General features: G+C 44.3%; 1 protein-coding gene across 1 annotated transcript in view; it reads right to left on the reverse strand.

Annotated features, from left to right (window-relative positions):
* Window positions 1–13,165: 13,165 nt before the first annotated feature.
* The window catches only part of ATP10A (ATPase phospholipid transporting 10A (putative)), a 177,729-nt gene continuing 165,499 nt past the window's right edge, over window positions 13,166–25,395 (reverse strand). Inside the window, 8 exon segments of the mRNA XM_019945970.3 lie at window positions 13,166–13,973; window positions 13,976–14,490; window positions 14,635–14,822; window positions 15,255–15,359; window positions 15,438–15,518; window positions 17,492–17,692; window positions 22,010–22,135; window positions 25,294–25,370. Of these exon segments, the coding sequence (XP_019801529.2) occupies window positions 13,831–13,973; window positions 13,976–14,490; window positions 14,635–14,822; window positions 15,255–15,359; window positions 15,438–15,518; window positions 17,492–17,692; window positions 22,010–22,135; window positions 25,294–25,370 (1,436 nt within the window). The 3' untranslated portion in view covers window positions 13,166–13,830.

Below are 25,395 nucleotides of genomic sequence, written 5' to 3' on the forward strand. Positions count from 1 at the left end.
TAAATAGCAAACAAATGTCCATCTGTTGTTGTTCCTTTCTTCCCCTTACCTTGTGGGAAGAGGGGTATGATCCTAATAATTTTTAATCTTTAAATTTATTTTCTGTATTTTTAAAGCTGTACTTCTTGTATCATAATTGTTTATTTTCATTTTTAATGAAATATAGATCCATGCATTTCTCTAGAACTCCCATTTCAAACACTGTATTGTTCTATGGACTGCCAGAGTGGGGATTCTGATTTCCAGTTAGAAAAATATGATCATAGTGCCAAGGAAGTTCAACACAAAGTAAGCATAAAACTAGGGACTTACATCTCCAAGGTAGAGAGACAACAAGGTGTTATCATGAGAACTGGAGTACACCAGAGGCTCAAGCATAGTTTGTAAAGGCAAAGTCAGGTCAAGAAGAATTTGTTCTTGATTTGGGAGCTATTTGAAATGAGGATCCTCTGAGACTGAGGAAGTCTCTTGGGAAATGGTCTCAGAACCTCATTTGTTGGAAAATGAAGGAAACAGGATTGGGCAGAGTGAATCATTGAACTGTGATTGGGTCATAACAAAGGCTTTGGCTTGTCCCACAAGGAGCTTTGGAGCTGGGTTGACCCTTCTGTGCTGTTCAGAATTGAGGCAAGAGGCCAGGTCTTTGTACCATCACATAAACCAAGATGCAGGTTGAAATCAGGAAGGGAATGTGAGCCTGGGAAGGAAGTCTCTTTAGCTGAGGGCAATTTCTAGAGAGAGACTTAGCAGAGAGCTGTTGGTACCAACACTGTCAGGAGCTAAGGAGTAAGTGTTACTGTCCTGAGAGGACCTGGGGTGTAGGCAGCACATCACAGAATCCATGACAGCAGTTCAAATTGTCTCTTTTTTTTTAACATAAGATGACCTATCCTAAAAGAGTAGAATTCTAGAACTAACAGCACTACATTAATTGTTTACTTGGACTAATGTTCCAACTAGGAAAAGGATTCCAAAGAGGAGGTAACATTTGTGGATTTACTATTACTCCTGCTGAGCCAAGACCATAATTCCAATTATGAGACACTGTATTTAGTTTCCACCACTACACCATGCTGTTTTTCAGTGATTAGAATCCCGCCCCCCCAAAAAAGGAGATGGAAATACAAATCCAAAAGGTCCAGTGAATGCAGGTCCAAAGGGTGTCAATTAAACTAGACAATTCCTTAGTGCAGTTTTGATTGCCCCAAGGGCTTGGGGTTTGATTAACCCCAAGGCCTGCATATACTGTGTGATGGTGCTTGTGTCTCAGTTCAGCTGATATGTATTTAGAACATAATCTGTGCTAGGCTTTGTACTTGGCACTTGATCACATGTAATTAAACATATAGTAAATGGTTTCTAAACTTTCCATTATAAAGAACTTATTTTATTACGTTTCCCTCAATGGACCACTTGTTTTAAAATCTATCACTTTAAAAATAAAAGCTGGCTTTTAAAAATGACAATTTTGTTTTTCCATCATAATGAATAAAATCCATAGATAGTAGTCTGGTATAAATTCAAGTCAAAAGTAAATATATTTAACATGACATTTGACTTTGCAGCTTTATTCCTGGGAAGAATACAATTTCTAGTAGAGTTTTTAAAATATAGGAAATAACTTGATTTTCCTCTAGCTCTATTTCCAAATTGGGAACCATTGCTATAGGGTGTGGCAGAATCGATATGGTACATAAACACTCAATCACACCATAAAGAGGGCCTCATGAAATTATTATAAGTTATTACTAAATAGAATTTAGGTAAATAAGCAAGTTGCAGAAATTTAGGAAATAATGAGAAATCACTCACAATTTCATCACTCTTATAGTCTTTATCAATCCAAGTTTTATTTTTTACATACATAGTTTTAATCCTGCTTTTTTAACATCACTGTTTCATATACATTTTCCCTTATAGTTCATAAACATTGTTTTTGGAATATTTGAAATCTCAAATGTTCCCAGAATCATTTAGTCATACTCCCATTGATATCACTCTAATTGTTTCCAAATTTTCACCACTAAATATGACAGGTAATGAATATCTATTCAATAAAATGCAAATAAAATGCAAATAATGGATTATTTTCTTTAGATTTAATCACCAAATTGAAATTATTAGGTAAAGAGATTAAGTATGTTCAAGGTATTTTGTTGTACCTTGCCAAGTTTCTTTCCAGGATTGTTCCCACTCAAAAATATGAGTGGTCAACTCATCAGTCTTTGGTCAAATAGCATCTTGATATTTGTTTTATTGATTCATAGCAGTCATTTGTCTCATAAAGTTCTTCTTTTCCTAGTTATTACGGTTTTTCTCAATGGGGTTGATCTTTCAATTTTGGTTATATTTAATACACAAATGTTGAAATATCTTTTAGTCCAATTGACCGAGTTCTGTTTTGGGTTTTTTCCTATCATTTCTCTCTGGGAATGCCATCCCTCCTGTTAGATTTCCTAAACAAAGCCCCTGCTCTGGGCTGACTGTTGGGGTCCCAGGGACTGGGTGTGGTCATAGACATGATCCCTCATGCTTCATGGGAGTATTGGTGTGTGAGTAGGATTCTGACACCAATTCCAATGTGTGGGTTTCCCCATACTGTCAAGTAATTCTCTGTCATCAGCTAGATATCCTACACTCAACTCAAATCTGACACTACCCAGTGATAGCATCAGATTCCACAGATTTAGGGCTCAGTCTCAGACTTCAGATACCAATTCCAAGTCCAGGTTGTCACCTGTGCATCTGACTGGCTATAAATCAGAAGTTCCCCTGACCCCCTCTATGAGTTCCATTAATTTGCTAAAGTGGTTTGCAGGACACAGGAAACCAGTTTACTCATTAGATATTATAAAAGGATATAACTCAGAACAGCCAGATGGAAAAGATGCACAGGGTGAGGTATGGGGAACAGACATGGAGTCTCCATGTCCCCTCCAAGTGTGCCACTCTCCCAGCCTGGAAGTTCTCTGAACCCCCACCCCCATCCAGTCCTTTTGGGTTTATACAGAGGTTACATTACCTAGGCATGATTAAATCACTAGCTATTGGTGATTGAACTCAATCTCCAGCCTCTCTCCCCTCCCCAGAGGTCAGGGGGTGGGACTGAAAGTTCAGACCCTCTAATCACTTAGTTGGTTTCACAGTCAACCTGCCCCCATCCTTATGTGCTTTCTAAAAACCATTTCACTAGCATAACAAAAAACATCTTACTGCTCTCTTCACAGGAAATTCCAAGAGTTTTAGGAGCTCGGTGCTAGGAACAGGACCTGTCTAATTATAAATAACAATATCAAAGTGAGCCTAAGTGATGTTTGTAGGAGCAGCATCCTGGACAGTCCAGGTTCCGGATTATAATATTGAACAGTGTGGGCAAGTCCAAAATGTGCAAATGAGAAACCAAGAAGGCTGGGAAAGGAGCTGTGTGGGGCTCTGCTCAGGTTCAGAGGGGCTGTGGGAAAAGGAGGCTGGGGAATGCCCCAAGCCAAAGGGCAGGCAAACCTCAGGACCCGCCACATGTGCCTAAGGGCTCTCTCTTCAGCAGTTTGAGGATAGTTGATTTCAGTTTCTTCTAATTTTACCATGTTTTGATCTCTTACAATTTTTAATTTATTTGGAATTTACTGATATGGACATAAGAATAAGTTATTTTTCTACACTCTTGACCAGTTACCAATGAGATTTTTAGTAACTATTTCTCTTCCTCATTGATTCTTGATCCTTTCTTAAACCTTATACGTTAAGTTCTTGTATGTAACAGGATACATTTCTTTCATTTCTGTCAGTTCATTTCTAGTCAGATACATTTCTAGTCAGTTCTGTTTATGTACCTTTTTCTGAATTATTACTACACTATTTTAAGTATCAGCGCTTTATATTTTACTATTTGGTCTCTCCATTACTTTTACTTTTTAGAATATACTTTGATATTTTTGCCTGTATATCTTGCCAGATAAACTCTAGATCCATTCTATTAATTTCAAAAATACCTAAACAAGGAAAAGAAACAAAAAAGAACTAAACATTTTTAAAGGCTATAGAAATTGTGTTTGGAATGCAGTACCTTTGCAATACTTAGTTTTCTTTCTTTCTTATTTTTTTTAATTGGCCATGTCACGTGGCATGTGGGATCTTAGTTCTCCAACCAGGACCAGGGATGGAACCTGTGACCCCTGCAGTGGAATTGTGGAGTTTTAACCACTGCAGCACCAGGGAAGTCCCCAATACTTAATTTTCTAACCTAGAAATGAGGCAAGTCTTTATAGTTAAGACTTTGGTTAACGTCTTCCTAAACTCTGGTAGGTTGTCTTTATACTTATTTAGAGTATTCTTAGGTTTTTAAATTTTTGTTAGTGCTGGTGTTGTATTGGTGAATGAGAACTTTTCCTTTTCCCCATCATGCTCTATAGAAAAGCTAGTTTTTTTTCCCTTGTAGTTAGTCCATTTATTGCTTCCTCTTGTTAGTCCTGAAAAACCTTCTAGTTTATTCATTTGAATTTGGGGTATACAACCATAATGAAACAGGAGGGAGGGGGGCAGAACACAACTTTAAAAGAATGACATAGCCATAGGACATGACAAAAACTGGTTAGAACCAACTAGATCCAACACGACAAAGGATTCGCGACTTCCAGTAGATCTTGAGCCTCATTAACTGCTTATTGTGATATGTTAGCATGCTAAATGACACACCCACTAATGCCATGACAGTTCCGAGGCCGACCATAAAAGGCCAAAAAGTGGGCAGTGGCCCAGTTCCTGGAAATCCCTTCCCCTTTCCCCAAATAGTTGGAATAATCCTCCCACCATTAGCCTATGAAATTACCCAGCCCATAAAAACTAACCACTTCATATTTCAGGACCTCTCACCTTCTGAGATGGCTCTCACTCTGTCTGTGGAGTGTGTTTCTCCCAGGGCCATTTTTACCTTTTGATACTGACCACATTCTGTCTATGGAATGTGTATCTCTCTAAATAAATCCACTTCTTACCTATCACTTTGTCTCTCACTGAATTCTTTCTGCCATGAGACATAAAGAACCTTAGCTTCAGTAACTCCTGAGGCCAGGTGTGTGATTTTTCAGTTAAAAGACAGTGGGTTCAAGTCCCAATATGTGTTCTGGCCATGTTCAAGTCCCAGCCCGTGGGTTCAAGTCCCATCTGAAGTGCATAGTTTCAGCTGGCAACCATGAAGGGACAGTGATAAGGTAAGAAAATGTTGAGAGTTAGGTCTTGGTCGTAGACGGGCTTGTGGGATTCCATGATCCAGGTGTACTGGGGAGTATGCTCTGCCAATGTCTGCCCATTTTTGATGGGCTGGTCAACCCCGAATGCTTCAGGGCTCTGATCAGGAATCTAGGTCCAGACCAGAGGAATAATGGCAATTGGCATGGTTTGCTATAGAAAGATGGTGTGGAATGGCTATGCTTAGGCACATCCAACAGCAGGTCCAGGACAGAATTATTACTGCAGGATTTGGTAATCTATACTCTTCTCCTTGACTCTGGTTTTTCTCTTACATTCTATGTTCATTCCTGTTTCATTTCTTTTTTTCTTTTCTTAACCCCAGAAGACGTGTGTGGCTGCCAAGATGTACTTTTTATTGACAAGTGCTGACCATTTATTCCCAACTTGCAGCTAGGCCAACTCTCACTCACCATCAACACTGTGGGGGACACCTTCTGTACCATTCCTTTGTGGCAACTTTTTGGGCACTAACACCTGGTTTGGAGGCTACCTTGGAAGGGATAGCACCTAAAATCATAAGTGCAAATCTTGACCAAATTGCGTGGTGGATTTTGACATAAGAGGGGAACTTTTGGATAGCATGGAAATTAAAGACCTCACCTCAGGCTTGGGTCTGAAATGGGTCAAGCCACATCAATCCTGACCAATACCCCTCTGGATCATATCCTCTGGGATTGGGGGAAAAAAATCAGACAACAGGGGCTTCCCTGGTGGCGCAGTGGTTGAGAGTCCGCCTGCCAATGCAGGGGACACGGGTTCATGCCCCAGTCCGGGAAGATGCCACATGCCGCGGAGTGGCTGGGCCCATGAGCCATGGCCGCTGAGCCTGCGTGTCCAAAGCCTGTGCTCTGCAACGGGAGAAGCCACAACGGTGAGAGGCCCGAGTACTGCAAAAAAAAAAAAAAAATTCAGACAACAGGAATTAAAAAGGAAAAAACATATTACATTATATAATCAGGTTTGGCCACAATATTAGTTAGAAAGCCAAGAAAAGTGGCCACTAAATGGGTCCCTGAGTTATGATACTATATTGCAGTTAGGTTTATACTGTAGAAGAAAATGAAAATGGAGTGAGATTCTGTATGTTCAAATTTTCACGGTCTTGTATTTAGACAGTGAAACCCAAAGGAATTTAAGGAATGTGTAGCTCAGAGGGATAACTCTAGGAAGAACACAGAGGACATTTTAACTGACCCACCCTATAGGGCCATGCAGTACACTGGGTGGGGAACAGTGCCATTCTTGAGGTAGACCCACAATGGAATTACCAGGTAAATTCTATTGATAAGAGATAGACAAGACCATATGATTACCTGTTTAATAGAGGGCATGAAGAAACTTACAGTAAAACCTGTTAATTATGAAAAGGTAAAAGAGATCCAACAGGGACAGGACAAAAATCCTGCAGTCTTCCAAGGGAGACTAATGGAAGCTTTTAGGAAGTATATGAACATAGATCCCTCCTCCCCTGAGGGACAGGTCCTTTTGGTTCTGAGTTTCATAGCCCAGTCTGCCCCAGACAGCAGGCACAAAATTCAGAAGGCAACTGCTGGTTCTCAGACTCCAATGAATGATTTGCTTCAGTTGGCTTATTAAGTTTTCAATAATAGGGAGATGGCTGAGAAGGCTGAATGAATGCACCCAGCAAAATATGAAAAAGACCCAAATGCTGGCAGTGGCTTTGTCTGCTCAGAGACCACCAAAGGGGAAGCCAGCTTTTCGGGGCCAATCTGGCCCTGGCAGACTATTAGGCCCACGGGCACCCAGACAGGACCAATGTACCCTGTGTGGACAAACAGGGCACTAGAATGAGGATTGCAATCATTACACCCTTTGCAAATAGCCAGGACATTGGAAGAGGGAATGCCCCAGATGCCAGAGAGTGATGGGGGCCCCCTTGGCCATTGATGGTTTTACAATCAGAAGACTGAAGCGGCCCAAGGCCAAAGGTGTCTCTGCCTAGAGATACCATCTATATAGCTAATGTCGAGCCTCGGGTGGTCACTGATATGGTGGGCCACTTTATAAAATTTCTTATAGTTGCTTGTGCAACCTTTTCAGTCTTAACCCAAAGGATTGGAAACCTTAGCAATCATAAGGAGTATGTAATGGGGGTGTCAGAGATGAGGCAGTGGCACAGTTTCCTGGAACCCCTTTTATGCAACATCAGTGGCCAGCTGTTTCTACATTCCTTTCTCTTTGTGCCTGATAGTCTCATCTTTTTAATGGGAAGAGATTTATTAACTATGTTAGGGGCCACTCTGTTTCTTGAGGGGCAAGGGAAACACCTTCACCACCATATGATACTAACAGAAAGCAGAAAAGTAACAGATTGAATCTGGAGCTAAAATAGAAGACTTACTAGACCCTGGAGTATGGAATATTGAGGTTCCGGGCTTGGCCAAAGATTTCCAGCTGGTGATTATTAAGTTAAAAAGGGTTACAGAGTGTCTGAATATAAGGCACAAATTTCTTAAACCAGGGAAGATCCTCAAAAGTGTCTGTGAATACATTACAAAATGGGAGGTCACTAATCGAACTAGACTAACCATAGCTGACATTTGGAGCCTGATAAAAATTTTCTGGGGAAGCCCTTTTCCCTAAGCTAAATGAGGGAAAGTAAAACATTACAACATAGGTGAATGAATGTATCAGTCATTTGATATCATTGAGGTGACCACCCAGTTGTTCGAGGGAAAAAAAGAAAAGAGGGGCTTCCCTGGTGGTGCAGTGGTTGGGAATCTGCCTGCCAATGCAGGGGACATGGGTTCGAGCCCTGGTCTGGGAAGATCCCACACGCCACGGAGCAACTAAGCCCGTGAGCCACAACTACTGAGCCTGCGCGTCTGGAGCCTGTGCTCCGCAACGAGAGAGGCCGCGATAGTGAGAGGCCCGCGCACCGCGATGAAGAGTGGCCCCCACTTGCCGCAACTGGAGAAAGCCCTCGCACAGAAACGAAGACCCAACACAGCCAAAAATAGATAAATAACTTTAAAAAAAAAAAGAAAAGAAGAAAAAATTAATTTTTCTGGCCTTAAGGGAACAAAAGTCATCCTAGGAGGAAATTGCCTGTGCTTTCTCAAAGATACAAATGTGCTTTGTGACCGTCTGGAGGGGTGGGGTAGGGATGGTGGGAGGGAGGGATACGCAAGAGAGAAGAGATATGGGAACATATGTATATGTATAACTGATTCACTTTGTTATATAGCAGAAACTAACACACCATGTAAAGCAATTATACCCCAAAAAAGATGTTAAAAAAAAGCAATTCCTTCAAATGAATCTCCAGGCCCAGATGATTTCAATGGAGAATTATTTAATAAAAACATCTTTAAAGAAAATTAACACCTATTATATACCATCTTTTTTAGAAAATAGAAGAAAAGGCAACAGTTCTTAATAGATGTATTAATGTATTTTTACTCTTATACCAAATCCAAATAAAGACAGATGAATGAAGAAAAAAAAAAAAAAAAGATACAAATGTTCTACCTGGTCTTCTCCAGGAACACTTATCTCCACCATCTTTTAAAATACAAATTTTGAAAAAGGGCGTAATTTAGAACATGACTTGTCAAGGATAAATAGAAATCCTAAGTGTCTTTTCTGTAAACATTAGTAAAAAGAGTTTCGCCATCTAGACAGGTGACCTTGATTTGTTTCATCTGCCAGAAGCCCAATTTGAATCCAATCTCTTCTGTAAATGATAGGTTTTACATATTTGTACCTGACTCATGGCTGAAATTTTGAGACAGGAGCTATGAGGTTTTTGTTTGTACCTATCTATATATGTGTTATAGATGTATGGTACTGCCAAAATTCATAAAACAGCTCTATTTAATTGGCTTTTAAAATTAAGTGCTTATATAAATACTCATAAATGTGAAGAAAACCAGCCAAATGAATTTCAGGTTCACATGATCTGGGAAATATTCAGTACTGAACGGATATCTGGTATTAAAGCTAGCTTAAGCTTGTTGGTTTGATTAATATAGACACGTCTTTAGAGTCATCAATGTTAAGTATAATACTTCTTCTGTTGTACCTAGGTTTACTGAAGGTCAAGTTTATGTTATTCCTATTGCAAATTTGTCAGTAAGAAAATTAACTCGATGTGAAAAAAACTTTTAAGGCAAGTAAGATGTATGTCTTCAATGAAAGAAGGTGTGAGGAATAAAAAAAAATACTGAAAAGAGTTGTGCATGATCAGGATTTTCTAAGATAGGATTAAATTTAGTTGGGCAAATGGATTTTGTTGGGAGTAGGCTGAGGCAAGACTGGATTTGGTTTCTCCCTGCAAAGTTTTCTTGAAATGCTGCTTTTGATAACAGATTATGTAAATTTCTTTGCCTTTAGGTGACCTGTTTTTGCTTTTGAGACCTCTTTTAACTTTGGTTAAGGAATAAGTATTGTCTCACAGTGACCTATGATGGTATTTGACCAAGTATTTTAAAACTTTTTGACAAACTCACCAAAGATCAAATTTTAATTAGTTCTTTTGATTTACAGCTAACTTTGGGATGCTTTAGAGGGCCCCTGAGGCATCTCAAAGAAAAATACTTAACTAAGATTATTTGGTATGTTAAGTTAAATGTAATCATTCCTAATTCTGGTTATTGTAACCAAGTTTCTTTATCAATTACACTGTAATCAGAGGTTTAATCATGCCTTTTAAGTGTTTTGTCATTTATAGATGGCTATTTTTGTACTCTGATGCTGTTACAAAAAGTGCTTCATCATCAAGAAGATTCATAGGAAGGCTAAGGAAACAGTCACAACAGTTCCATATCAAGATGATGGCTGTGCGAGGATTCCAGCCCATACCAACTTAAAACAAGGAGCTGTCCTGTCCCTGGGGTCCCTAGATCAAGCATCTAGAGATTTTTACTCCCTGACAGGCAGGATCGATCCCCCTACTCAGCCTTGAAGCAGTTACAGAGATGGACCGTTGCCCCTCTACTTCCCAGAAGAATATAGGAGTAAAATCTCTGGGGAATGAAAGAGGAGGAAAGGGGGCAGGGTACAACATTTAAAAGAATGGCATAGCCATCGAGGACATTAACTGGTTAGAAACAACTAGGTCCAAGATGGCAGAAGATTTGACTTCCACTAGACCTTGAGCCTCATTATATGCTCATCATAATACATTAACTAAATGACACACCCACCAATGCCATGACAGTTTCCAGGCTGACCATAAAAGGTCAAAAAGTGGACGGTGGCCCAATTCCTGGAAATCCCTGTCCCTTCCCCAAAATGTTAGACTAATCCTCCCACTCATTAGCCTATGAAATTACCCAGCCCATAAAAACTAACCACCACATATTTCGGGGCCTCTCGCCTTCTGAGATGGCCCACACTCCATCTGTGGAGTGTTTCTCTCTAAATAAATCCACTTCTTACCTATCACTTTGTCTCTCACTGAATTCTTTTTGCCATGAGACATAAAAAACCTGAGCTTCACTAAGTCCTGAGATCAGGTGTGTGATTTCAATTAAAAGACAGTGGGTTCAAGTCCCAACCCGGGTTTTGGCTGGGTTTGAGTCTGGCCCACGGGTTCAAGTCCCATCTGAGGTGCACGGTTTCAATATGTGTAAGTAATGATAAATTTGGTCTCTAATTCCAATATTCATTCTTTTTAAAAGTTCATGTCTTATTGCATTACCCAGAAGTTCCAAAAAATATTAAATAATACTGGGTTATAACAAGCAACTTTCCTTTATCTCTGATTCTAACAGGAATGCCTTTAGTGTTTCAGCATAAACATTAGTTCTTGGGGTCACCACACATTTCCTGAGTGCATTCTAAGAGCTAGGTTCTATGCTACTGCCAAGGGTATAAGGTGAAGAGGACACAGATCTCACCTCCAAGAACTTAAAATTGGTTTTGTATAATGTCATATACTTAGTCCATCCATTTTTTCACCAAGAGCAGAGGCAGTCTTCTTTATTTTGGATTTGTAATTAGGATTGAGTGACGTGACATGTACTTCCCAGGGTTCTTTTGAGATAATCATGGAGTTCATCTCTGTAGTATGTTCATTTGAGATCAAACTTAGCTGCGTGTGATAATATTATTGTAGGCTTCTATAAATATTCTTCATCCTTTGGGCAGCTAACTGCCAATGCCCTTTATGATGCTTTTTTCTCTGAAATGGCCTTGGTAGGCATATTCACAAAGCCACTTCCTGGATCATTCCATTTCCCAAGAGAAAGTATCTATGGAAGAAAGATGTCTTTGGAAAGAAGGTAGATTGTGAGTGCAGGAAAATCTGGAAGCTGGGGCATTTTGAATTCTCAGATACTCAGGTAAATAGGTGTCTAGTTCTTCTTGTACTTTGTACTGACAACCATTACCTTAATTCAGGATAATTCAGGATAGAGCTGTGTATCTTCCCAGGGAAATTCTTTTCATATGTGTTGCTCCAAGAAAACATGAGGTAATCTCAGGCATGGGGGGAGGGGGTGGGCTAGGACAGCACCACTTTCAGTCCTGGGCATTGCTGGCTGCTGAAGCCCCTCCACTCCTTCTTCTCTCTTGCCCCACTAACAGGACCCAGATATTCCTGAGTATCCACTCATGCAGCCCAGTTACTTGGAGGGAAGCGGACCTTTCTCAGCTCCAACCTGGAGCCCGTCAGGACATTCTCACAATTTTCCAGTAACTGGTTTAAGGCTATCCTGCAACTGCATGAGGTCAAGGAAACCAAGACTCTGCTCAGGATGTGGAGAGTGACACCCTCTCTCTCCTCTGGAGCATGATGTGAGCACATGTCCTGGGATGGTTCCAGTCATGTCATTACCAAGAACAGAGCCAGCCTTGGGATCAAGCTGATCCCAGAAAGCTGAGTGCAGGGAGAAAGGGGAAAGCCCAGGTCTGAGTTGCATGTTCAATTGCCCTGGAGCCCACCTTCTCTCTGGCCTTGCAGACATGAGGCCTGCCGTCCCTTTCCATCTGACCAGATGAGGTGCATCTTCTGTCACATGCAATGAGCCACACAGGCTGGGTAACCAGCCATTATTACTGGCATGCTGTGCTCAGAAACTTCTTAGTCCTGAGATCCTCCAACCTCTGCACATCGCTGCTCCGGGGACAGGCAGCCACAGGAGTCCTAAGCAGGAGCACACCCTGCTCACTTCACATCCCCAGGCTGAGCAAGCAGGCAACTCACAATGGCTGGCAAAGTCAAAGAGAGGGTTCTGAAGAGTAAATGCTATACAACTGCCTTGGATTCTTATAATCTTTTCCTTCTCTTTTTCTCTGTTTAGAGACAGAAGTAATGACTCATAAGACAAAAACCTAAAGAGCCCAGCCTCTTGGTGCAGGGAGCTGGTGTAGCCCATGTCACAGTGTCCCAATGTGCAGCTTGCATGTCACCCAGCTGTTTCCTCCACAGGGTCTAAAAGAATTTGCCATGAGGAAGTGCCCTGGAGTACTCAGAATATGTTCTGTCAGTGTAACCGAGCAGGACCCTGCGGGGTCTTCCCAGGACAGACACCTCCCCCATATTCTCTGCTATAGCTCCTCTCTGAAGTACCTAGATGATAGTATCTGATGCATATTTCCTCAGTTTTCCAGATGCTGGTACCACCACCAGAAGGAAGAAATTAATGCTTGATGATCGTGAGCCCTAAGGATTGATCACCATCAGAGAATTGTGCACAGCTGATCACAGACCCTGGAATGTCCCTCTCTCACCTGGCCTTTAAAAATGCTTTGTTGAAACCCTTTGGGGAGTTTGGGGTATTTTTGAGCACGCGCTACCCGTTCTTGCTTAGCCCTGCAATGAGCTTTTCTCTGATCCAAACTCTGATGTTTTGGTTTGTTTGGCCTCACTGTGCACCAAGCACATGAACTTGCATTCGGTAACATTAGGTCACGTATTAATAATACCACACAACAGTGGCAACCCGAAACGTTCTCTTTGCAAAGTGAAGGTTGTTTATTGCTTGTTATGATTTTAACAGGTGAGACCCTACATAGGAACTATAATACCTACAGGTGGTCTTTACCAAATGCCTGCATAGAGTAGAATGTTGGAATGAATTTCGTGTGTGTGTGTGTGTGTGTGTGTGTGTGTGTGTATGTGTGTTTCCCCAGAGTTTTCACTTTCCCTTTCCTGGTGAAGCAGAGTCCACCCTCCCAGTGGTGGGATTGAGAGACAGACAGTGGGGATCTCTGCTGGGGCCGTGTGCGTGCCTGTCACCTCCCCTCACATCGTCCACACCCGCCCAGGGTTCACTGTGCTCACACGCATTTCCACTAGGGGAAAGCAAACGTCACACATGTTGAAGAAAACCGATCAGACTGCATTTTCTTATAAAATGAGATGAAAAAATAAATCTAAACCCACCTCTCAAGTGTCGCTCTTCTTTAAACTTTTATATATGATAAAGCTCTTATTTTTCTTTTCAATATACTCTAGTTAGAAATTTTAAAAAATAAACTTTCTTTTTTGGTACCTTTCATTTCCTGTGTTAGCCTTGGAAATATATAAAATACATCTCACTAGAACTCTTCTGTGCAAATAATAAACATAAATAATATTAACATCTATGTTATAAAAAAAGCATTTCGAGGTTTTCACCACTGCCACCACCAGTTGTAGTCCCTGGAAGGAGGTCCTAGAAGTAGTCCGTGGTCTGCCCACTCAAGCCTCGCAGGTCCTGGTCTGGCTGCGGGGGGCTGGGTAGGAACTCGCCGTCCCGCCTGTCCATCTGTAAACCACTTCGGGAGAACTGTAGGACACTTCCCAGCCCGCTGACCAGGGAGAGGGAGGAAATCCAGTTGAGTGAGCTGAGGCTGGGCAGGCTGAAGATGGACGACAGGGCAGCTGCTCTGCTGGCACTTGTGGGTTTCATCTTGGAGTCCCCTGGACAGCCTTCCGGGATCACCTCCCTTGGTGAAGAGGACCCTGGGGTCTGGCTGCCCAGCCCTTCCAGCAGGGTGTCCTCCCTCAGAGACATGCCCATGTCCACCACGCTGGGCTCCCCGCTGGCCTCTGGAGAGCAGGACGACTGCTGTGCATGCCAAAACACCTGTGAGCTACAGTCCTGGGAGAAGGACCCCGAGGCACTGATGCTCCTCTGTTCTGACGGTTCCGTCCTCGGTTCTCCTGGGAGGTGTCCCTGAGCAAAGGTCTCTTTGGGAGCCCTGAGTTTCCTGGGGGACCTTCTAACCAACTGGCGTCCCAGCTGCAGTTGGGTGGGGAAAAGGCTCCTCTGCAGGGCTTTGAAAAACAATCTGGAAAGAACATATAGAACACAGTCAGCTATTGCTGCAGTGGGGCCTTTGAGCTTCTGAGACTTGAATGGTACAGGAACACAACAAAGGAGAATGCTGTCAGAGCCCACGTGGGACCCAAAGGCCACTGTCCCTGATACCCACCTGGGCAGCAGCGCGGCGACGGGTGCTATGAGACAAATGAAGTAAAACACAGGGTCGCCCATTAATGTCTGCATGGTCCAATAGGGGTTGGATGGAGGGTAGCACATTGCACAGGAAGCATTATAAATCAAAGCCACGGTGAAAAATAAAAGTATACTGAAGCCACAAGCCATCCAGTTGAGCCAGGTCTGAGGGGGAAAAAGAAAGGGCTTTTATCTCAACAAAAATGCACTGGTCCTCTGCAAGTGGAGGATGTAAGAGGGCGTAGTGGGAACAGGGTGGTCGGTGGGGCATGGAGCCTTGAGAACTGGTGGACCGGCCTGAACACAAGTGGGGAGATGGAAGTCAGGTGCCAAGGGAAGGACGGGGAAGGAGAGCTGGGGTGGAGGGGCTCAGGCAGGCAGGAGCCCAGCACTGCCCGGGATAAGTGCTGCTCCCACACCCTGGGCTTGCGTGTGCATGGCCGGCCTGTGCATCTGCTTTTGTTCTCATCACAGTGAGGCCAGCTTTGCAGTCCCCCCCAGCCCCGAACTCAAATCTCTGCTCAATCTCACAGAATGTGCACGGAAGTAAGCAGATCGCAGACCAGCCCCCTTCTGGTTCAGGCCCACAACTCTCACCCAGGTCTTGGTTTCTATACCCAGGTGCAGGAGGAAGGTGAACAGCGCGATGGCGGTGATGGGGGTCCCCCAGGTGAACATGTCTGTGTCTGAGTCGTGGTAGGCCTGAAAGACAGCGAGGTCCTGTGTCTGTGTGTCGCCAGATAAAGCTGGTGGGAAAGGCTGGGCCGGGTGCCAACTTACCAGGTAGGGAATGAAAAAACACACCAGGCTCTGGAAGGCAGCATCAGCCATGTTCAACCAGAACGTACGAGGCCGATATTCCTGAGACACAAAAACAAGCACGGAGATTACAGGAAAGGCCTCATCTCTTCAAATGGTTTTCCGTCACCTACGGGGGCCATGAAGGTACAAGTCAAGCACCCCAGGGACACCTGCTAATTCAGGACTTTGGAGAGGGAGATCCTGGAGTGTGGAGGGCTGGCGAAAAAACACTACAGAAAGGCCTACAGGGGCACATGGGGCTGAGTAAGTCACTGTGAGCATTTGTGCCCACAAGGCCTGCTACAGCATTCTCAGTCAACAGCAGAAAGATGAAAATGCTTTCTAAATCCCATAAGGAATTTCCCTAGATAGGGACTAGTGCATGAAATTCCGGCATCTGCCCCAACCTGAGCCATCTACTTTGTCAGGGCTTTGCTTCCCTCCGTTGGTGGACCCGCTAGAATATTTCTTAATAGTGAGTTATTTTAAAATTAGATCATGGGTGTTTCCTAATGTTAAAATCAAAAAGCTGTCTACCATGGGCAAAAAATGACTTTGAAACAGACTAATCAAGTCTTCCTTATCTGGATGCCCCAATCTGTATCTGGCACTGCGGAGTTCTGAGCTGCTGGTGCCAGCACTGGCCCGCAGGACGCAGGACGCAGGACGCGCAGAGCAGGCAGGATGAGCGTTTACTGAGCACTTACGAAAGCCAGGCCCTTCTGGTTTGTCCCCAGGACAAACTCCCTGTGGCCACCTAGGACGTGAGGCCTGGCTGAATGCAAGAGCTCCCCCAGGTGACAGGTGACAAGCGGAGGCCCTCCTCATCTACCTGACCCTAAGCAGCCCCTACCTACCCCAGGCTGCCTGTGGGGAAGTCCACTCTTCAGTAAATCAGTTCCGAATGAGAGAACATTGTGGGATATGCGGGGATCCGTTCCCTGGGCACTCGTATAATAATTCCAACCAGCCCAAGAGAAGCACTCACAGGGCTTTCTTTAATGGCCAGCTAGGAACAGCTGGTAATTAGCACGTCAATCTATGTGATGTATTGATGTAAACATGTATTTTACATCATCTGTTTGTGTTCACTTGTTCTTCCCAGGGTTTCCCTAAGGGTTTATTTTCCCATTAATCCCCATTCAAAGGAAATCACATTTCTTTGGGGGTGTTTTAGAAAAATCTCTGCTCTGCCTGCAGTCATCCCACGTGACTTGGATTCCAAACGGGCTTTCCTTGGGCTCCTGGAGACTCCTGGTGTAAAGACAGTTTTCACCTCAGTATACTTTTTAAAAAATCTTTTTTTTTTTCAAAAAGCTTTATGTAAATTGATATACAAAAACCACACACTTTAAATGTACACATTTCGATGGGTTTGGGCACATACATACACCCCGATACCATCACCACAACCAATCAACTCTCTACTTAAATAAATGCATTGCAGTCAAGAGACAGAATTCTTTGTTTTCCTCCCACTGGTCAGATTCTAGAATTTTAACTGTTTGTTCCACAGTGTCCATTTTTTTCTTGGAAGATTTTATTTTATTTTTTAAATTTTATTGGAGTACAGTTGATGTACGATGTTGTGTTAGTTTCAGGTGTACAGCAAAGTGATTTACTTATACGTATATATATTCTTTTTCAGATTCTTTACCCATATAGGTTATTACAGAATATTGAGTAGAGTTCCCTGTGCTATACAGTAGGTCCTTGTTGGTTCTCTATTTTATATATGGTAGTGTGTGTATGTTAATCCCAAGCTCCTAATTTATCCCTCCCCGCCAATGTTTCCCCTTTGGTAACTATAAGTTTGTCTTCGAAATCTGAGAGTCTGTTTCTGTTTTGTAAATAAGTGCATTTATATCATTTTTTAAAATTGGACTCTACATGAGTGATATCATATGATATTTGTTTTTCTCTGTCTGCCCAGGGTGTCCATTTAAAGGCAGGTGTGGGGACCTGAACTTTCCAGGAGCTGGATGTGGAGCGTGGAGGGCCAGGAGATGGGGTGGGGGGAAAGGGAGCTTCACCTCCATGTTCTGGCCGCTCTTGTAGAGCTGTGGCTTGGTCAGCAGCACGTCAGCCGGCACGTCCTTGTCCAGCACCCCAGTCACAAGCTGGGGAAGCGATGAGAAGAGCAGATTAAAGAAGATCAGATACCACTGGTCAATCATGGTGGATGCAGAGAAGCCACAGTAAAACTGGAACCAAAACAGGAGGCCCACGAACATCTGCGATCAAGGGAAGAGTGGGAACAAGCAATTCTCAGCTGCCCTGCAGAATCTTGTCCAAGGGAGCTGAGGGCTTTGCAGAGTCTGACTGTAAAGACTGAATTTATAGGCAGAAATTGTCTCCAAAGACAGTCCTCACTTTGGTGCCCTCTGTCTCTCCCTCCCCCTTCTCCTCCCTCCTCGATCCCTCGAGCATCAAAGACCAGCATTGGAAGCTGGGAATTCCCACCAACAGCCCTTGGAGGGATGGAGTCTTGGGCCCAAATGCCACAGATCATAAGAGAAAACAAAACAAAGGTCTGGTAGGGTCTAGGGTGGCTCCCCTCTCAAGAGGGCTGGCTGGATACCTCACCCATCATGAGGCTTCTTTCCTTGTGCTCCTCTCTGTGGCACTAAACCAAACCTACCTGGGCTACACCCTGGATCCTGCCTCCCTCTTTTAATGAGGAACAGTGTGCAATTATTGACTCGCATGGAGGGGAGGACACACACAAGCATGGCGGTAAAGTTGATGGTGACACCAACATCACTGCCTTGACTGAGCCCTGGTATCTGCTGGGCACTCTGTTGGTGAGTGAGCTACAGGCATTATCGCTGGTCCCTACAGCTATGCTGAACAGGAAAGTGAGGTCCAGAGAGGTGGAAAAGCCTCCTCCCATGCGCAGTAGGAGCTGGGTGGACCTCTTCCCACTATTACTTGATCACTGAACATCCATGGCCTGATGTTTTATGGGGCGCATGGAAGGTTAGCAATTGCAAAGCATTCCTACACTTATTAGCTGTGCAACCTGGCACAGACCATTTAGCCCCTCTCTGCCTCAGTGACCTTGTCCGTGAAATAGGCACACCAATGGTACGTAGCTGTGGGGTTGTGGTGAAGATTAATGACTAATGCACCTTCAAGTACTCACAAGAGCTTCCTGCACGCTGAGATGCTCATCAGTGCTTTGTGGTCGTTACTGTCGGCAGGACGGCTATTTCCTTTGTTTGAGGCTCAAGCAGGGCCAGTGTGCTCACCTCATTTAGAGGAAAGTAAACTGAGGTCCAAGATGTCAAACGACTGGACTATGGTCATTGTATGAGTAACAAACCCAACTTGTTCAACCACTCGTGGCCTGGAGGAGCCATGGTGGAAGAACATTCTCTGCTGTGCACCGCATACAACGGCCTGGGTGTGGGCTCTGGAGCTGCCGCTGTGCACATTTCTGACCTTGACACAGTCACTTAACCTCTCTGAGCTCGGGTTTCCTGACCTGAAAATGGCTTGTTCCAAAGATCAGAAAAAATGATAGTCTACACTGATATCATCTCTAATGACACAGATCCTCCAGAACTTGTTTTAATCTATGGCTTAATGCAACTTTTCCCCTCCACCCTGAAAACTGACAAACTTGGCTTTTTCATTGACTTTCTTCCCTTTTTCACACCCACGCCTGCTTTTCTTTCTCCCACCTCCTCAGGCACAGCCTAATGACTCATCAGTGAGCAAGTGGAGTCAGACAAAGAGGAGGAAAAGTACTTAGATACCTGAGACTTTTTTTTTTTTTTTACTGCAGTACCCAAAAGCCTTCTCCCCAAACCACTGTTGCTATGGAAAGTTTTCTTCTCTGCTCCTTACTGGAAGGAAGGCCAACTTATTCCTAAAACTAATGAATTTCTCACTTTGGGAGGCAGAGTGATTATCCTCGAATTTCTCAAGTAGATTAAGTACTTGTTAACAGAGGCCTTGCATCTTATACAGAATAAAAACAGGGACCCCTTCTCCTTCCTTGTCCCCTCCGTGAGGACAGATTCACCGTGGCAGGCAGGAGCCAGTGACCATTGCAGGCGGCCACTCTGGGCCTCGTCTGCAACTGAAATATTGAATGCCATCCCCTCAATCTGAGAACTTTTCATTAGGAATTACAGAGAGCAGAGTTCAATTCACGTGTTCCATTTTGTTTTGTTTTCAGATAAAGAAAACAAAATCCACAGAAGGCAAATAACTCGCTCCAGATTGCACAGCTAATGAACTAAAGAAACGGGGCTAGGATTCCACCCTGCCCAGCCCCGCTCACCTTTACTCAAAGCACCCTCCTACACCCTTGGGAGCTGGGACCCTCCAGGTTTGCAACTGTGTGCTTGGTGGGGAGGGGGGGTGCTAGGGAAGCAATGCCATGCAGTCAGAAAAAAGGGAGTGATCTGACAAGGACAGGGACAGCACGGCACATCCTTGTGTGGATTGAGTCCCAGGCAGAACCCAATCTCAATTTATTTCCAAGACCCAACTTATAAAATTAGACATGCCATGATTGGTCCTGAATATCTGTATTAATTTGCTATAAGACATTTCAGAATAATGGGTGAGAGTGAGGAGGTGGGAGATGGGAAAAGAAAGGTGGGTCTAAGCGTCTGGAACAAACTATAAGAACATGCACAAGAGCTGTCTTGATGGTAGTTCAGAGTGAACATGGAGATTTAAGATGGAATTAGAAATAAACAAATAAACCTTTTAATTTATTTGATTTTGTTTCAGAAGACTACAGGATGATCTTGACTTTGGAGCTGTGGATTTCAGCAGGGTAGGTTTATGGGACTACTCGGCAGAGTCAGTTACCCCAAGAGTTTATTTACTTTGTCTCCTTGTTTGTACATTCAACCACAAGCTATCAGAGGCAAGACGGACAAGTAGCAATCCAGCAACTTCTCAGCAGAACGTCTATACCTCACTTACAAGTAGGGTAGGGTCTTGAAATGGCCATGTGGTCCAGCCTGGAGGACTATGGCTGCCATACAGCTGTCTGCCAAGGACACAGTAGTGAAAGAACTAAGATTTAAATGTTCGGGTCAACAGGGAATGGACCAGGGCCCTGGATCAGAGTCCCTGGAGAGACAGAATTGTCCTGAGCCAGCCAGGTCTGGGAATGCCCTAACTGAAGGGTCAACTACAGACTGAGCTGGCCAGAGAGGGTGCCTGCTGGCATCCCCTTCCCACTGGCCCAGGGTGGGCGCATTTTTTTACCGATTGTTTCTACTTTATTAAATCTGGACCCCAAAGCTTCAATGCCATGATTGCTATATCAAAGCCCATTTGTATCTGAATAAACAATTTTCTATGAAATCAGTTTAGGTCACAATCAAATTTTTATCACTTCACATGCTTCATTCACTGGTTCTGAACAATCTTTTCTTTTTAAAAAAAATTAAATAATGTTGGGGGTGCATTGGGTCTTTGTTGCTGCGTGCGGGCTTTCTCTAGTTGTGGTGAGCAGGGGCTACTCTTCGTTGCAGTGCACAGACTTCTCATTGAGGTGGCTTCTCTTGTTGCAGAACATGGGCTCTAGGCATGTGGGTTTCAGTAGTTGTGGCACGCGGGCTCCAGTAGTTGTGGCTCGCAGGCTCTACAGCACAGGCTCAGTAGCTGTGGCACACGGGCTTAGTTGCTCCGCAGCATGTAGGATCTTCCCAGACCAGGGCTCGAACCCGTGTCCTTTGCATTGGCAGGTGGATTCTTAACCACTGCACCACCAGGGAAGTCCCTGGACAGTCCATGTTAATCTTGGATTTACAAGTGAAATTATTTTATTTGCATATTTATTGAGACGGTGCAGTGGACTAGGTGTTGTAGTAGAGTGTAGTAAGTTGTAGTAGAGCGTCAATGTCTAGTGTGGAAGTACCCTGAATAGAAAACTATGGTAAAATGTGACGATGCCTATTGTTGACAAATACAGAAGCAACAATGCAGCCATGGGAGTATGTATATTCATGTCGGCCAGGGGAACGAGGAAAGGCTTCTCGAAGACTGCTCAGTATCAGGATCAAAGCCTGGCTGAGTCCTCGCATGCTGACCCAGGACTGCCAATCACACTCCTGCTTATCTTCTGATCCCCTGCCTGCTCTGGAGAGAGCACCAATCAGAGCACTGCTGTCTGTGGGCACCTCGGCAGACCACTCCTTAGAGACCAAGGGACAGAGTGGTCAAGGGCTTGGAAGCTGGAGTCAGATGGATGGGGGCTGAATGCAGCCTCAGCCACTCACTGGCTGATGATCTCATGCAAACCCCTGGACCTCGTGGTCACTCTACTTCTTATTATAAAGCTCCAAGTGGATGTTCTCCTTGGATCTACCTGTTTCTATCCTCAGAGGTGCAGGTGAGTTAAGACTTCTGAGCCTGCAGGGTACAACGCCAGGCCAGGCCTGGGGAAAATCCACAAAGGTCAAGGAGGGTGGGACCAATGGGAGGCTGTGGGGTAGCCCTCCGGCCACGTTCAGGTGATGGTCCTGTGAATCTCAGGCCTTTCACATCAAAAATCCTTGACTCTGGCACCAAATACGTACTGTGTTTTTGTAGAAGAAGTACAGCACCATGTTGGCAAGTCGGGAATAGCACCAGTGTCCATGAACGATCAAGAGCCTCTCGAGGTATCGGAATTTGGGCACCGCAAAGTCGCTGGCCATCACTGCCTTGAAAGGGAGAGAGTTCCCGTTACTGGTGCCCCTTCACTGCGCCTAATGTCTGTCTCATCTCCCCCCAAACACAAGGCACAAAATGGACGGAGAAATCCAGTCTGAGCTGGCTGTACCACTGTCTCCCTGATGAATGCCTGCATTTAAGAAAAATCCAATCTAAACAACACTCTAGTTTAGGGATATCACCCTAGAGGACTCATTTAAGATTTCAAATATATGTAATGATGGATTTTTAAAGTTTTTGCTTTTTCTTTTCCATGCTTTCTTTTCCATACATTTCTGCTTATCTTTGAGGGTTATTCCACACAAAAATGTTAAGTCTGCTTTTCAAATTTTATGGACTTCCTTAAACAACACCTGGAAAAGAGTAGGTGATGATGTTGTCCCATCTGTGCAACAGAATAACATCGTTGTGCATGACAGAAAAGAATGAAGCCTTAGAATGTCTGCTTTCTGAACCCAAACACAAGGATCTGAAAGAAAATAATGTCTTTACTCCTCTTCCTGTCAACATGTAGGAGTCAAGGGTTTTGTGCATCTTTTCTACCTTTCTTCATTTATTCCATGATTCATCCCCTCAAAAATCATGTATTAAGACCCTCCAGTTGCCAGGCATAGACTTGGAGACAGACACCATCACACAGGGTCCCTGTCCTCAATGGAGTCAGTCTAAAAACTCAAAGGGTTGTTAAACAGAGTTAAGGAGAGGCCCAGGGGGTCTTTGAGAAGCAGCCCCGACCCTTGAAAACTGCAGATAGACCCTTCCTTCCAGGCCTTACCTGATTCTCCAGCCTTTGGCCACAACTTTCCACCTCCACACCCCAAACACACTGCTTGTTCCTCCATCAAGGGAGCCTCCCCAATGCTCCCAGCTGGGTTAGAGCCTCCCATCACATCCTCAACAGGGAAACTAGTTTTCTCTTTCACAGCACTCACTACAATTATGACTACTGGTGTAAGTTTAAAATACTTCTCTGTCTTCCCTCTCTGGACTTTCTGAACATCCCATGAGAGCTAGGACGGTAGATGTTGTGATCACCCTGCAGCCCTAGTTCCCAGTCAGTGCTTGGCCCATGGGGCACTCAACAAACATCGTTGACCAGAAGACTCTACAAAGACTGAGCACCTAAGAGCTACAGAATCTCCTTGGTTCCCTCTGTCTCTCTGCCCTGGACACCCTTCCCACCTTGGCTGAGCTGGGGAGCTGCAATCACCCTCACTCTTCCTCAGGGATGCAGCTTGGACTCCTTGGGTCCCTGTGGCCACAGCGCCCCACAAAGTGCATCTCCCAGAGAGCTCTGCACAATGTCCCTTTGCTTATCAGACTGACTAACATGCAAACAGGGCCACATTCCCCTGGGTAACCTGAGCCCTTAGAGCAGTAAGAAAAGGTGTCCAGTCTTACTGCCATCTTACATAATGTGCCCTTAAAAAAGAAGTATAGCTTTAAACAATACAGAAGCATCCAGTAACACCCCACGCAGAAGTCACGTCCACTCAAAGCCAAGTCTCAGTACAGCTTGGCTGATCCCCACACCTCTTTCATGGCTCATAGACCCCTCTGGCTCCTGCCCTGAGGCCATGCAGTGGGGGCAGCTCACGGCCCTCCTCACCCACATGCTCAACCTTAGAGACTCTGATACAAAGTGGATTCACTGGCTGCATTTCTCTGCATATGTGGTTTACAAGCACTGCCCTGGGTAGCTTTTCACTCTAGGAAATGAATGCAAAGGAGGCAATGCTGAAAAAATCAGAAGGAATTAACTATTTTGTTCATTCATTCAACAGATGTGTTTTGAGCTTCCCGCATGTACATGGCACCATGAAGAGGCACGGATGAGTCCAAGCTGGGCTCTCTTTTCAATTTCATGGAGGAAGGAAAATGTACAATAAGGTAACACAAGTCAGAGGACGGGCAGTAGGAGAGTAAGAAGATGCTGAGGATGGGCCCAAGATGGAGCGACCGTGCTTCTGGCTCAGGACTTTCCATTTTGCTGCGATTTCAGTGTCAAGTGAGAAAATCAACAAGCCTGCACAAGCATGGCACATGAGAGTTCAATAGCTAATTACTGACTGAATGCATCAATGAGATCGACCAATGACCAGTGACCAACATGCTGATTTTTAAAAGAAGACAACTGGATAGATTGTTCTTGAAAGTCTCCACCAAGTTAAAAAATACTGTGACTCAAAGTTAATCAAATGTCGGCAATTGTTGTAATGTTACATCCAAAAGAAGTACATCTTTTTCGTTTTAGATTTGTTTTTTTGATGTGGACCATTTTTTAAAAAGTCTTTATTGAATTTGTTACAATATTGCTTCTGTTTGGTTTTTGGTTTTTTTGGCCATGAGCCATGTGTGATCTTAGCTCCCCGACCAGGGATCGAACCCACACCCCCTGCGTTGGAAGGCGAAATCTTAACCACTGGACTGCCAGGGAAGTCCCAAGAAGTACTTTTTTTTTTTTTTTTTTTTTTCGGCACGCAGGCCTCTTACTGTTCTCTCCCGTTGCGGGGCACAGGCTCCGGACGCGCAGGCCCAGTGGCCATGGCTCACGGGCCCAGCTGCTCCGCGGCATGTGGGATCCTCCAGGACCGGGGCACGAACCTGCGTCCCCTGCATCGGCAGGCAGACTCTCAACCACTGTGCCACCAAGGAAGCCCAAGAAGTACATTTTTAATGAACTCATTTGTTCATCGTCTGGATCACATGTCAGGAACCAACAGTGGCAAATGAAAAATGCAGAAATAAATTTTCACATGAGCAAGGATGGCTGCACTCCACCTTTATAGTGACACCAGGATACAACAGTCCTACAGCAAAGTCCATTCTTCAAATGGTATCACTAACGTTCAGGAGCAGTAAAAAATGCCTTTGAGGGACGAACCACTGACAGCCAGAGAAAGGCGATGACTCACCATGCCTCGTTCCATCCCACCTTTTCACAGAAATACACTAATAGACACATTCACTGCACATGGCTTCATAAACATGAAGAGCTGGTCTCCTACCACTGGCTTAGCAGAAGGAGAGCACCAGTTGTACTGAAGTCCAACCCTTTAGCTCTGCGGCACAGAGCCCACAAGAAGGCCAGCACAGCTCACAGTGTGAGGACCCCTTGGTCACCCAGGACAGCCCCTTTGGTCTTTACCTGCATGCCCTCCTGGCCTGAGAGTCCCACGCCCACGTCTGCCACCTGGATCATGCTGACGTCATTGGCTCCATCTCCTAGAAACAGCACGGGCAGGAAGAA

Source organism: Tursiops truncatus, chromosome 2 (genome assembly GCF_011762595.2).
Source record: "Tursiops truncatus isolate mTurTru1 chromosome 2, mTurTru1.mat.Y, whole genome shotgun sequence".
NCBI lineage: Eukaryota > Metazoa > Chordata > Mammalia > Artiodactyla > Delphinidae > Tursiops > Tursiops truncatus.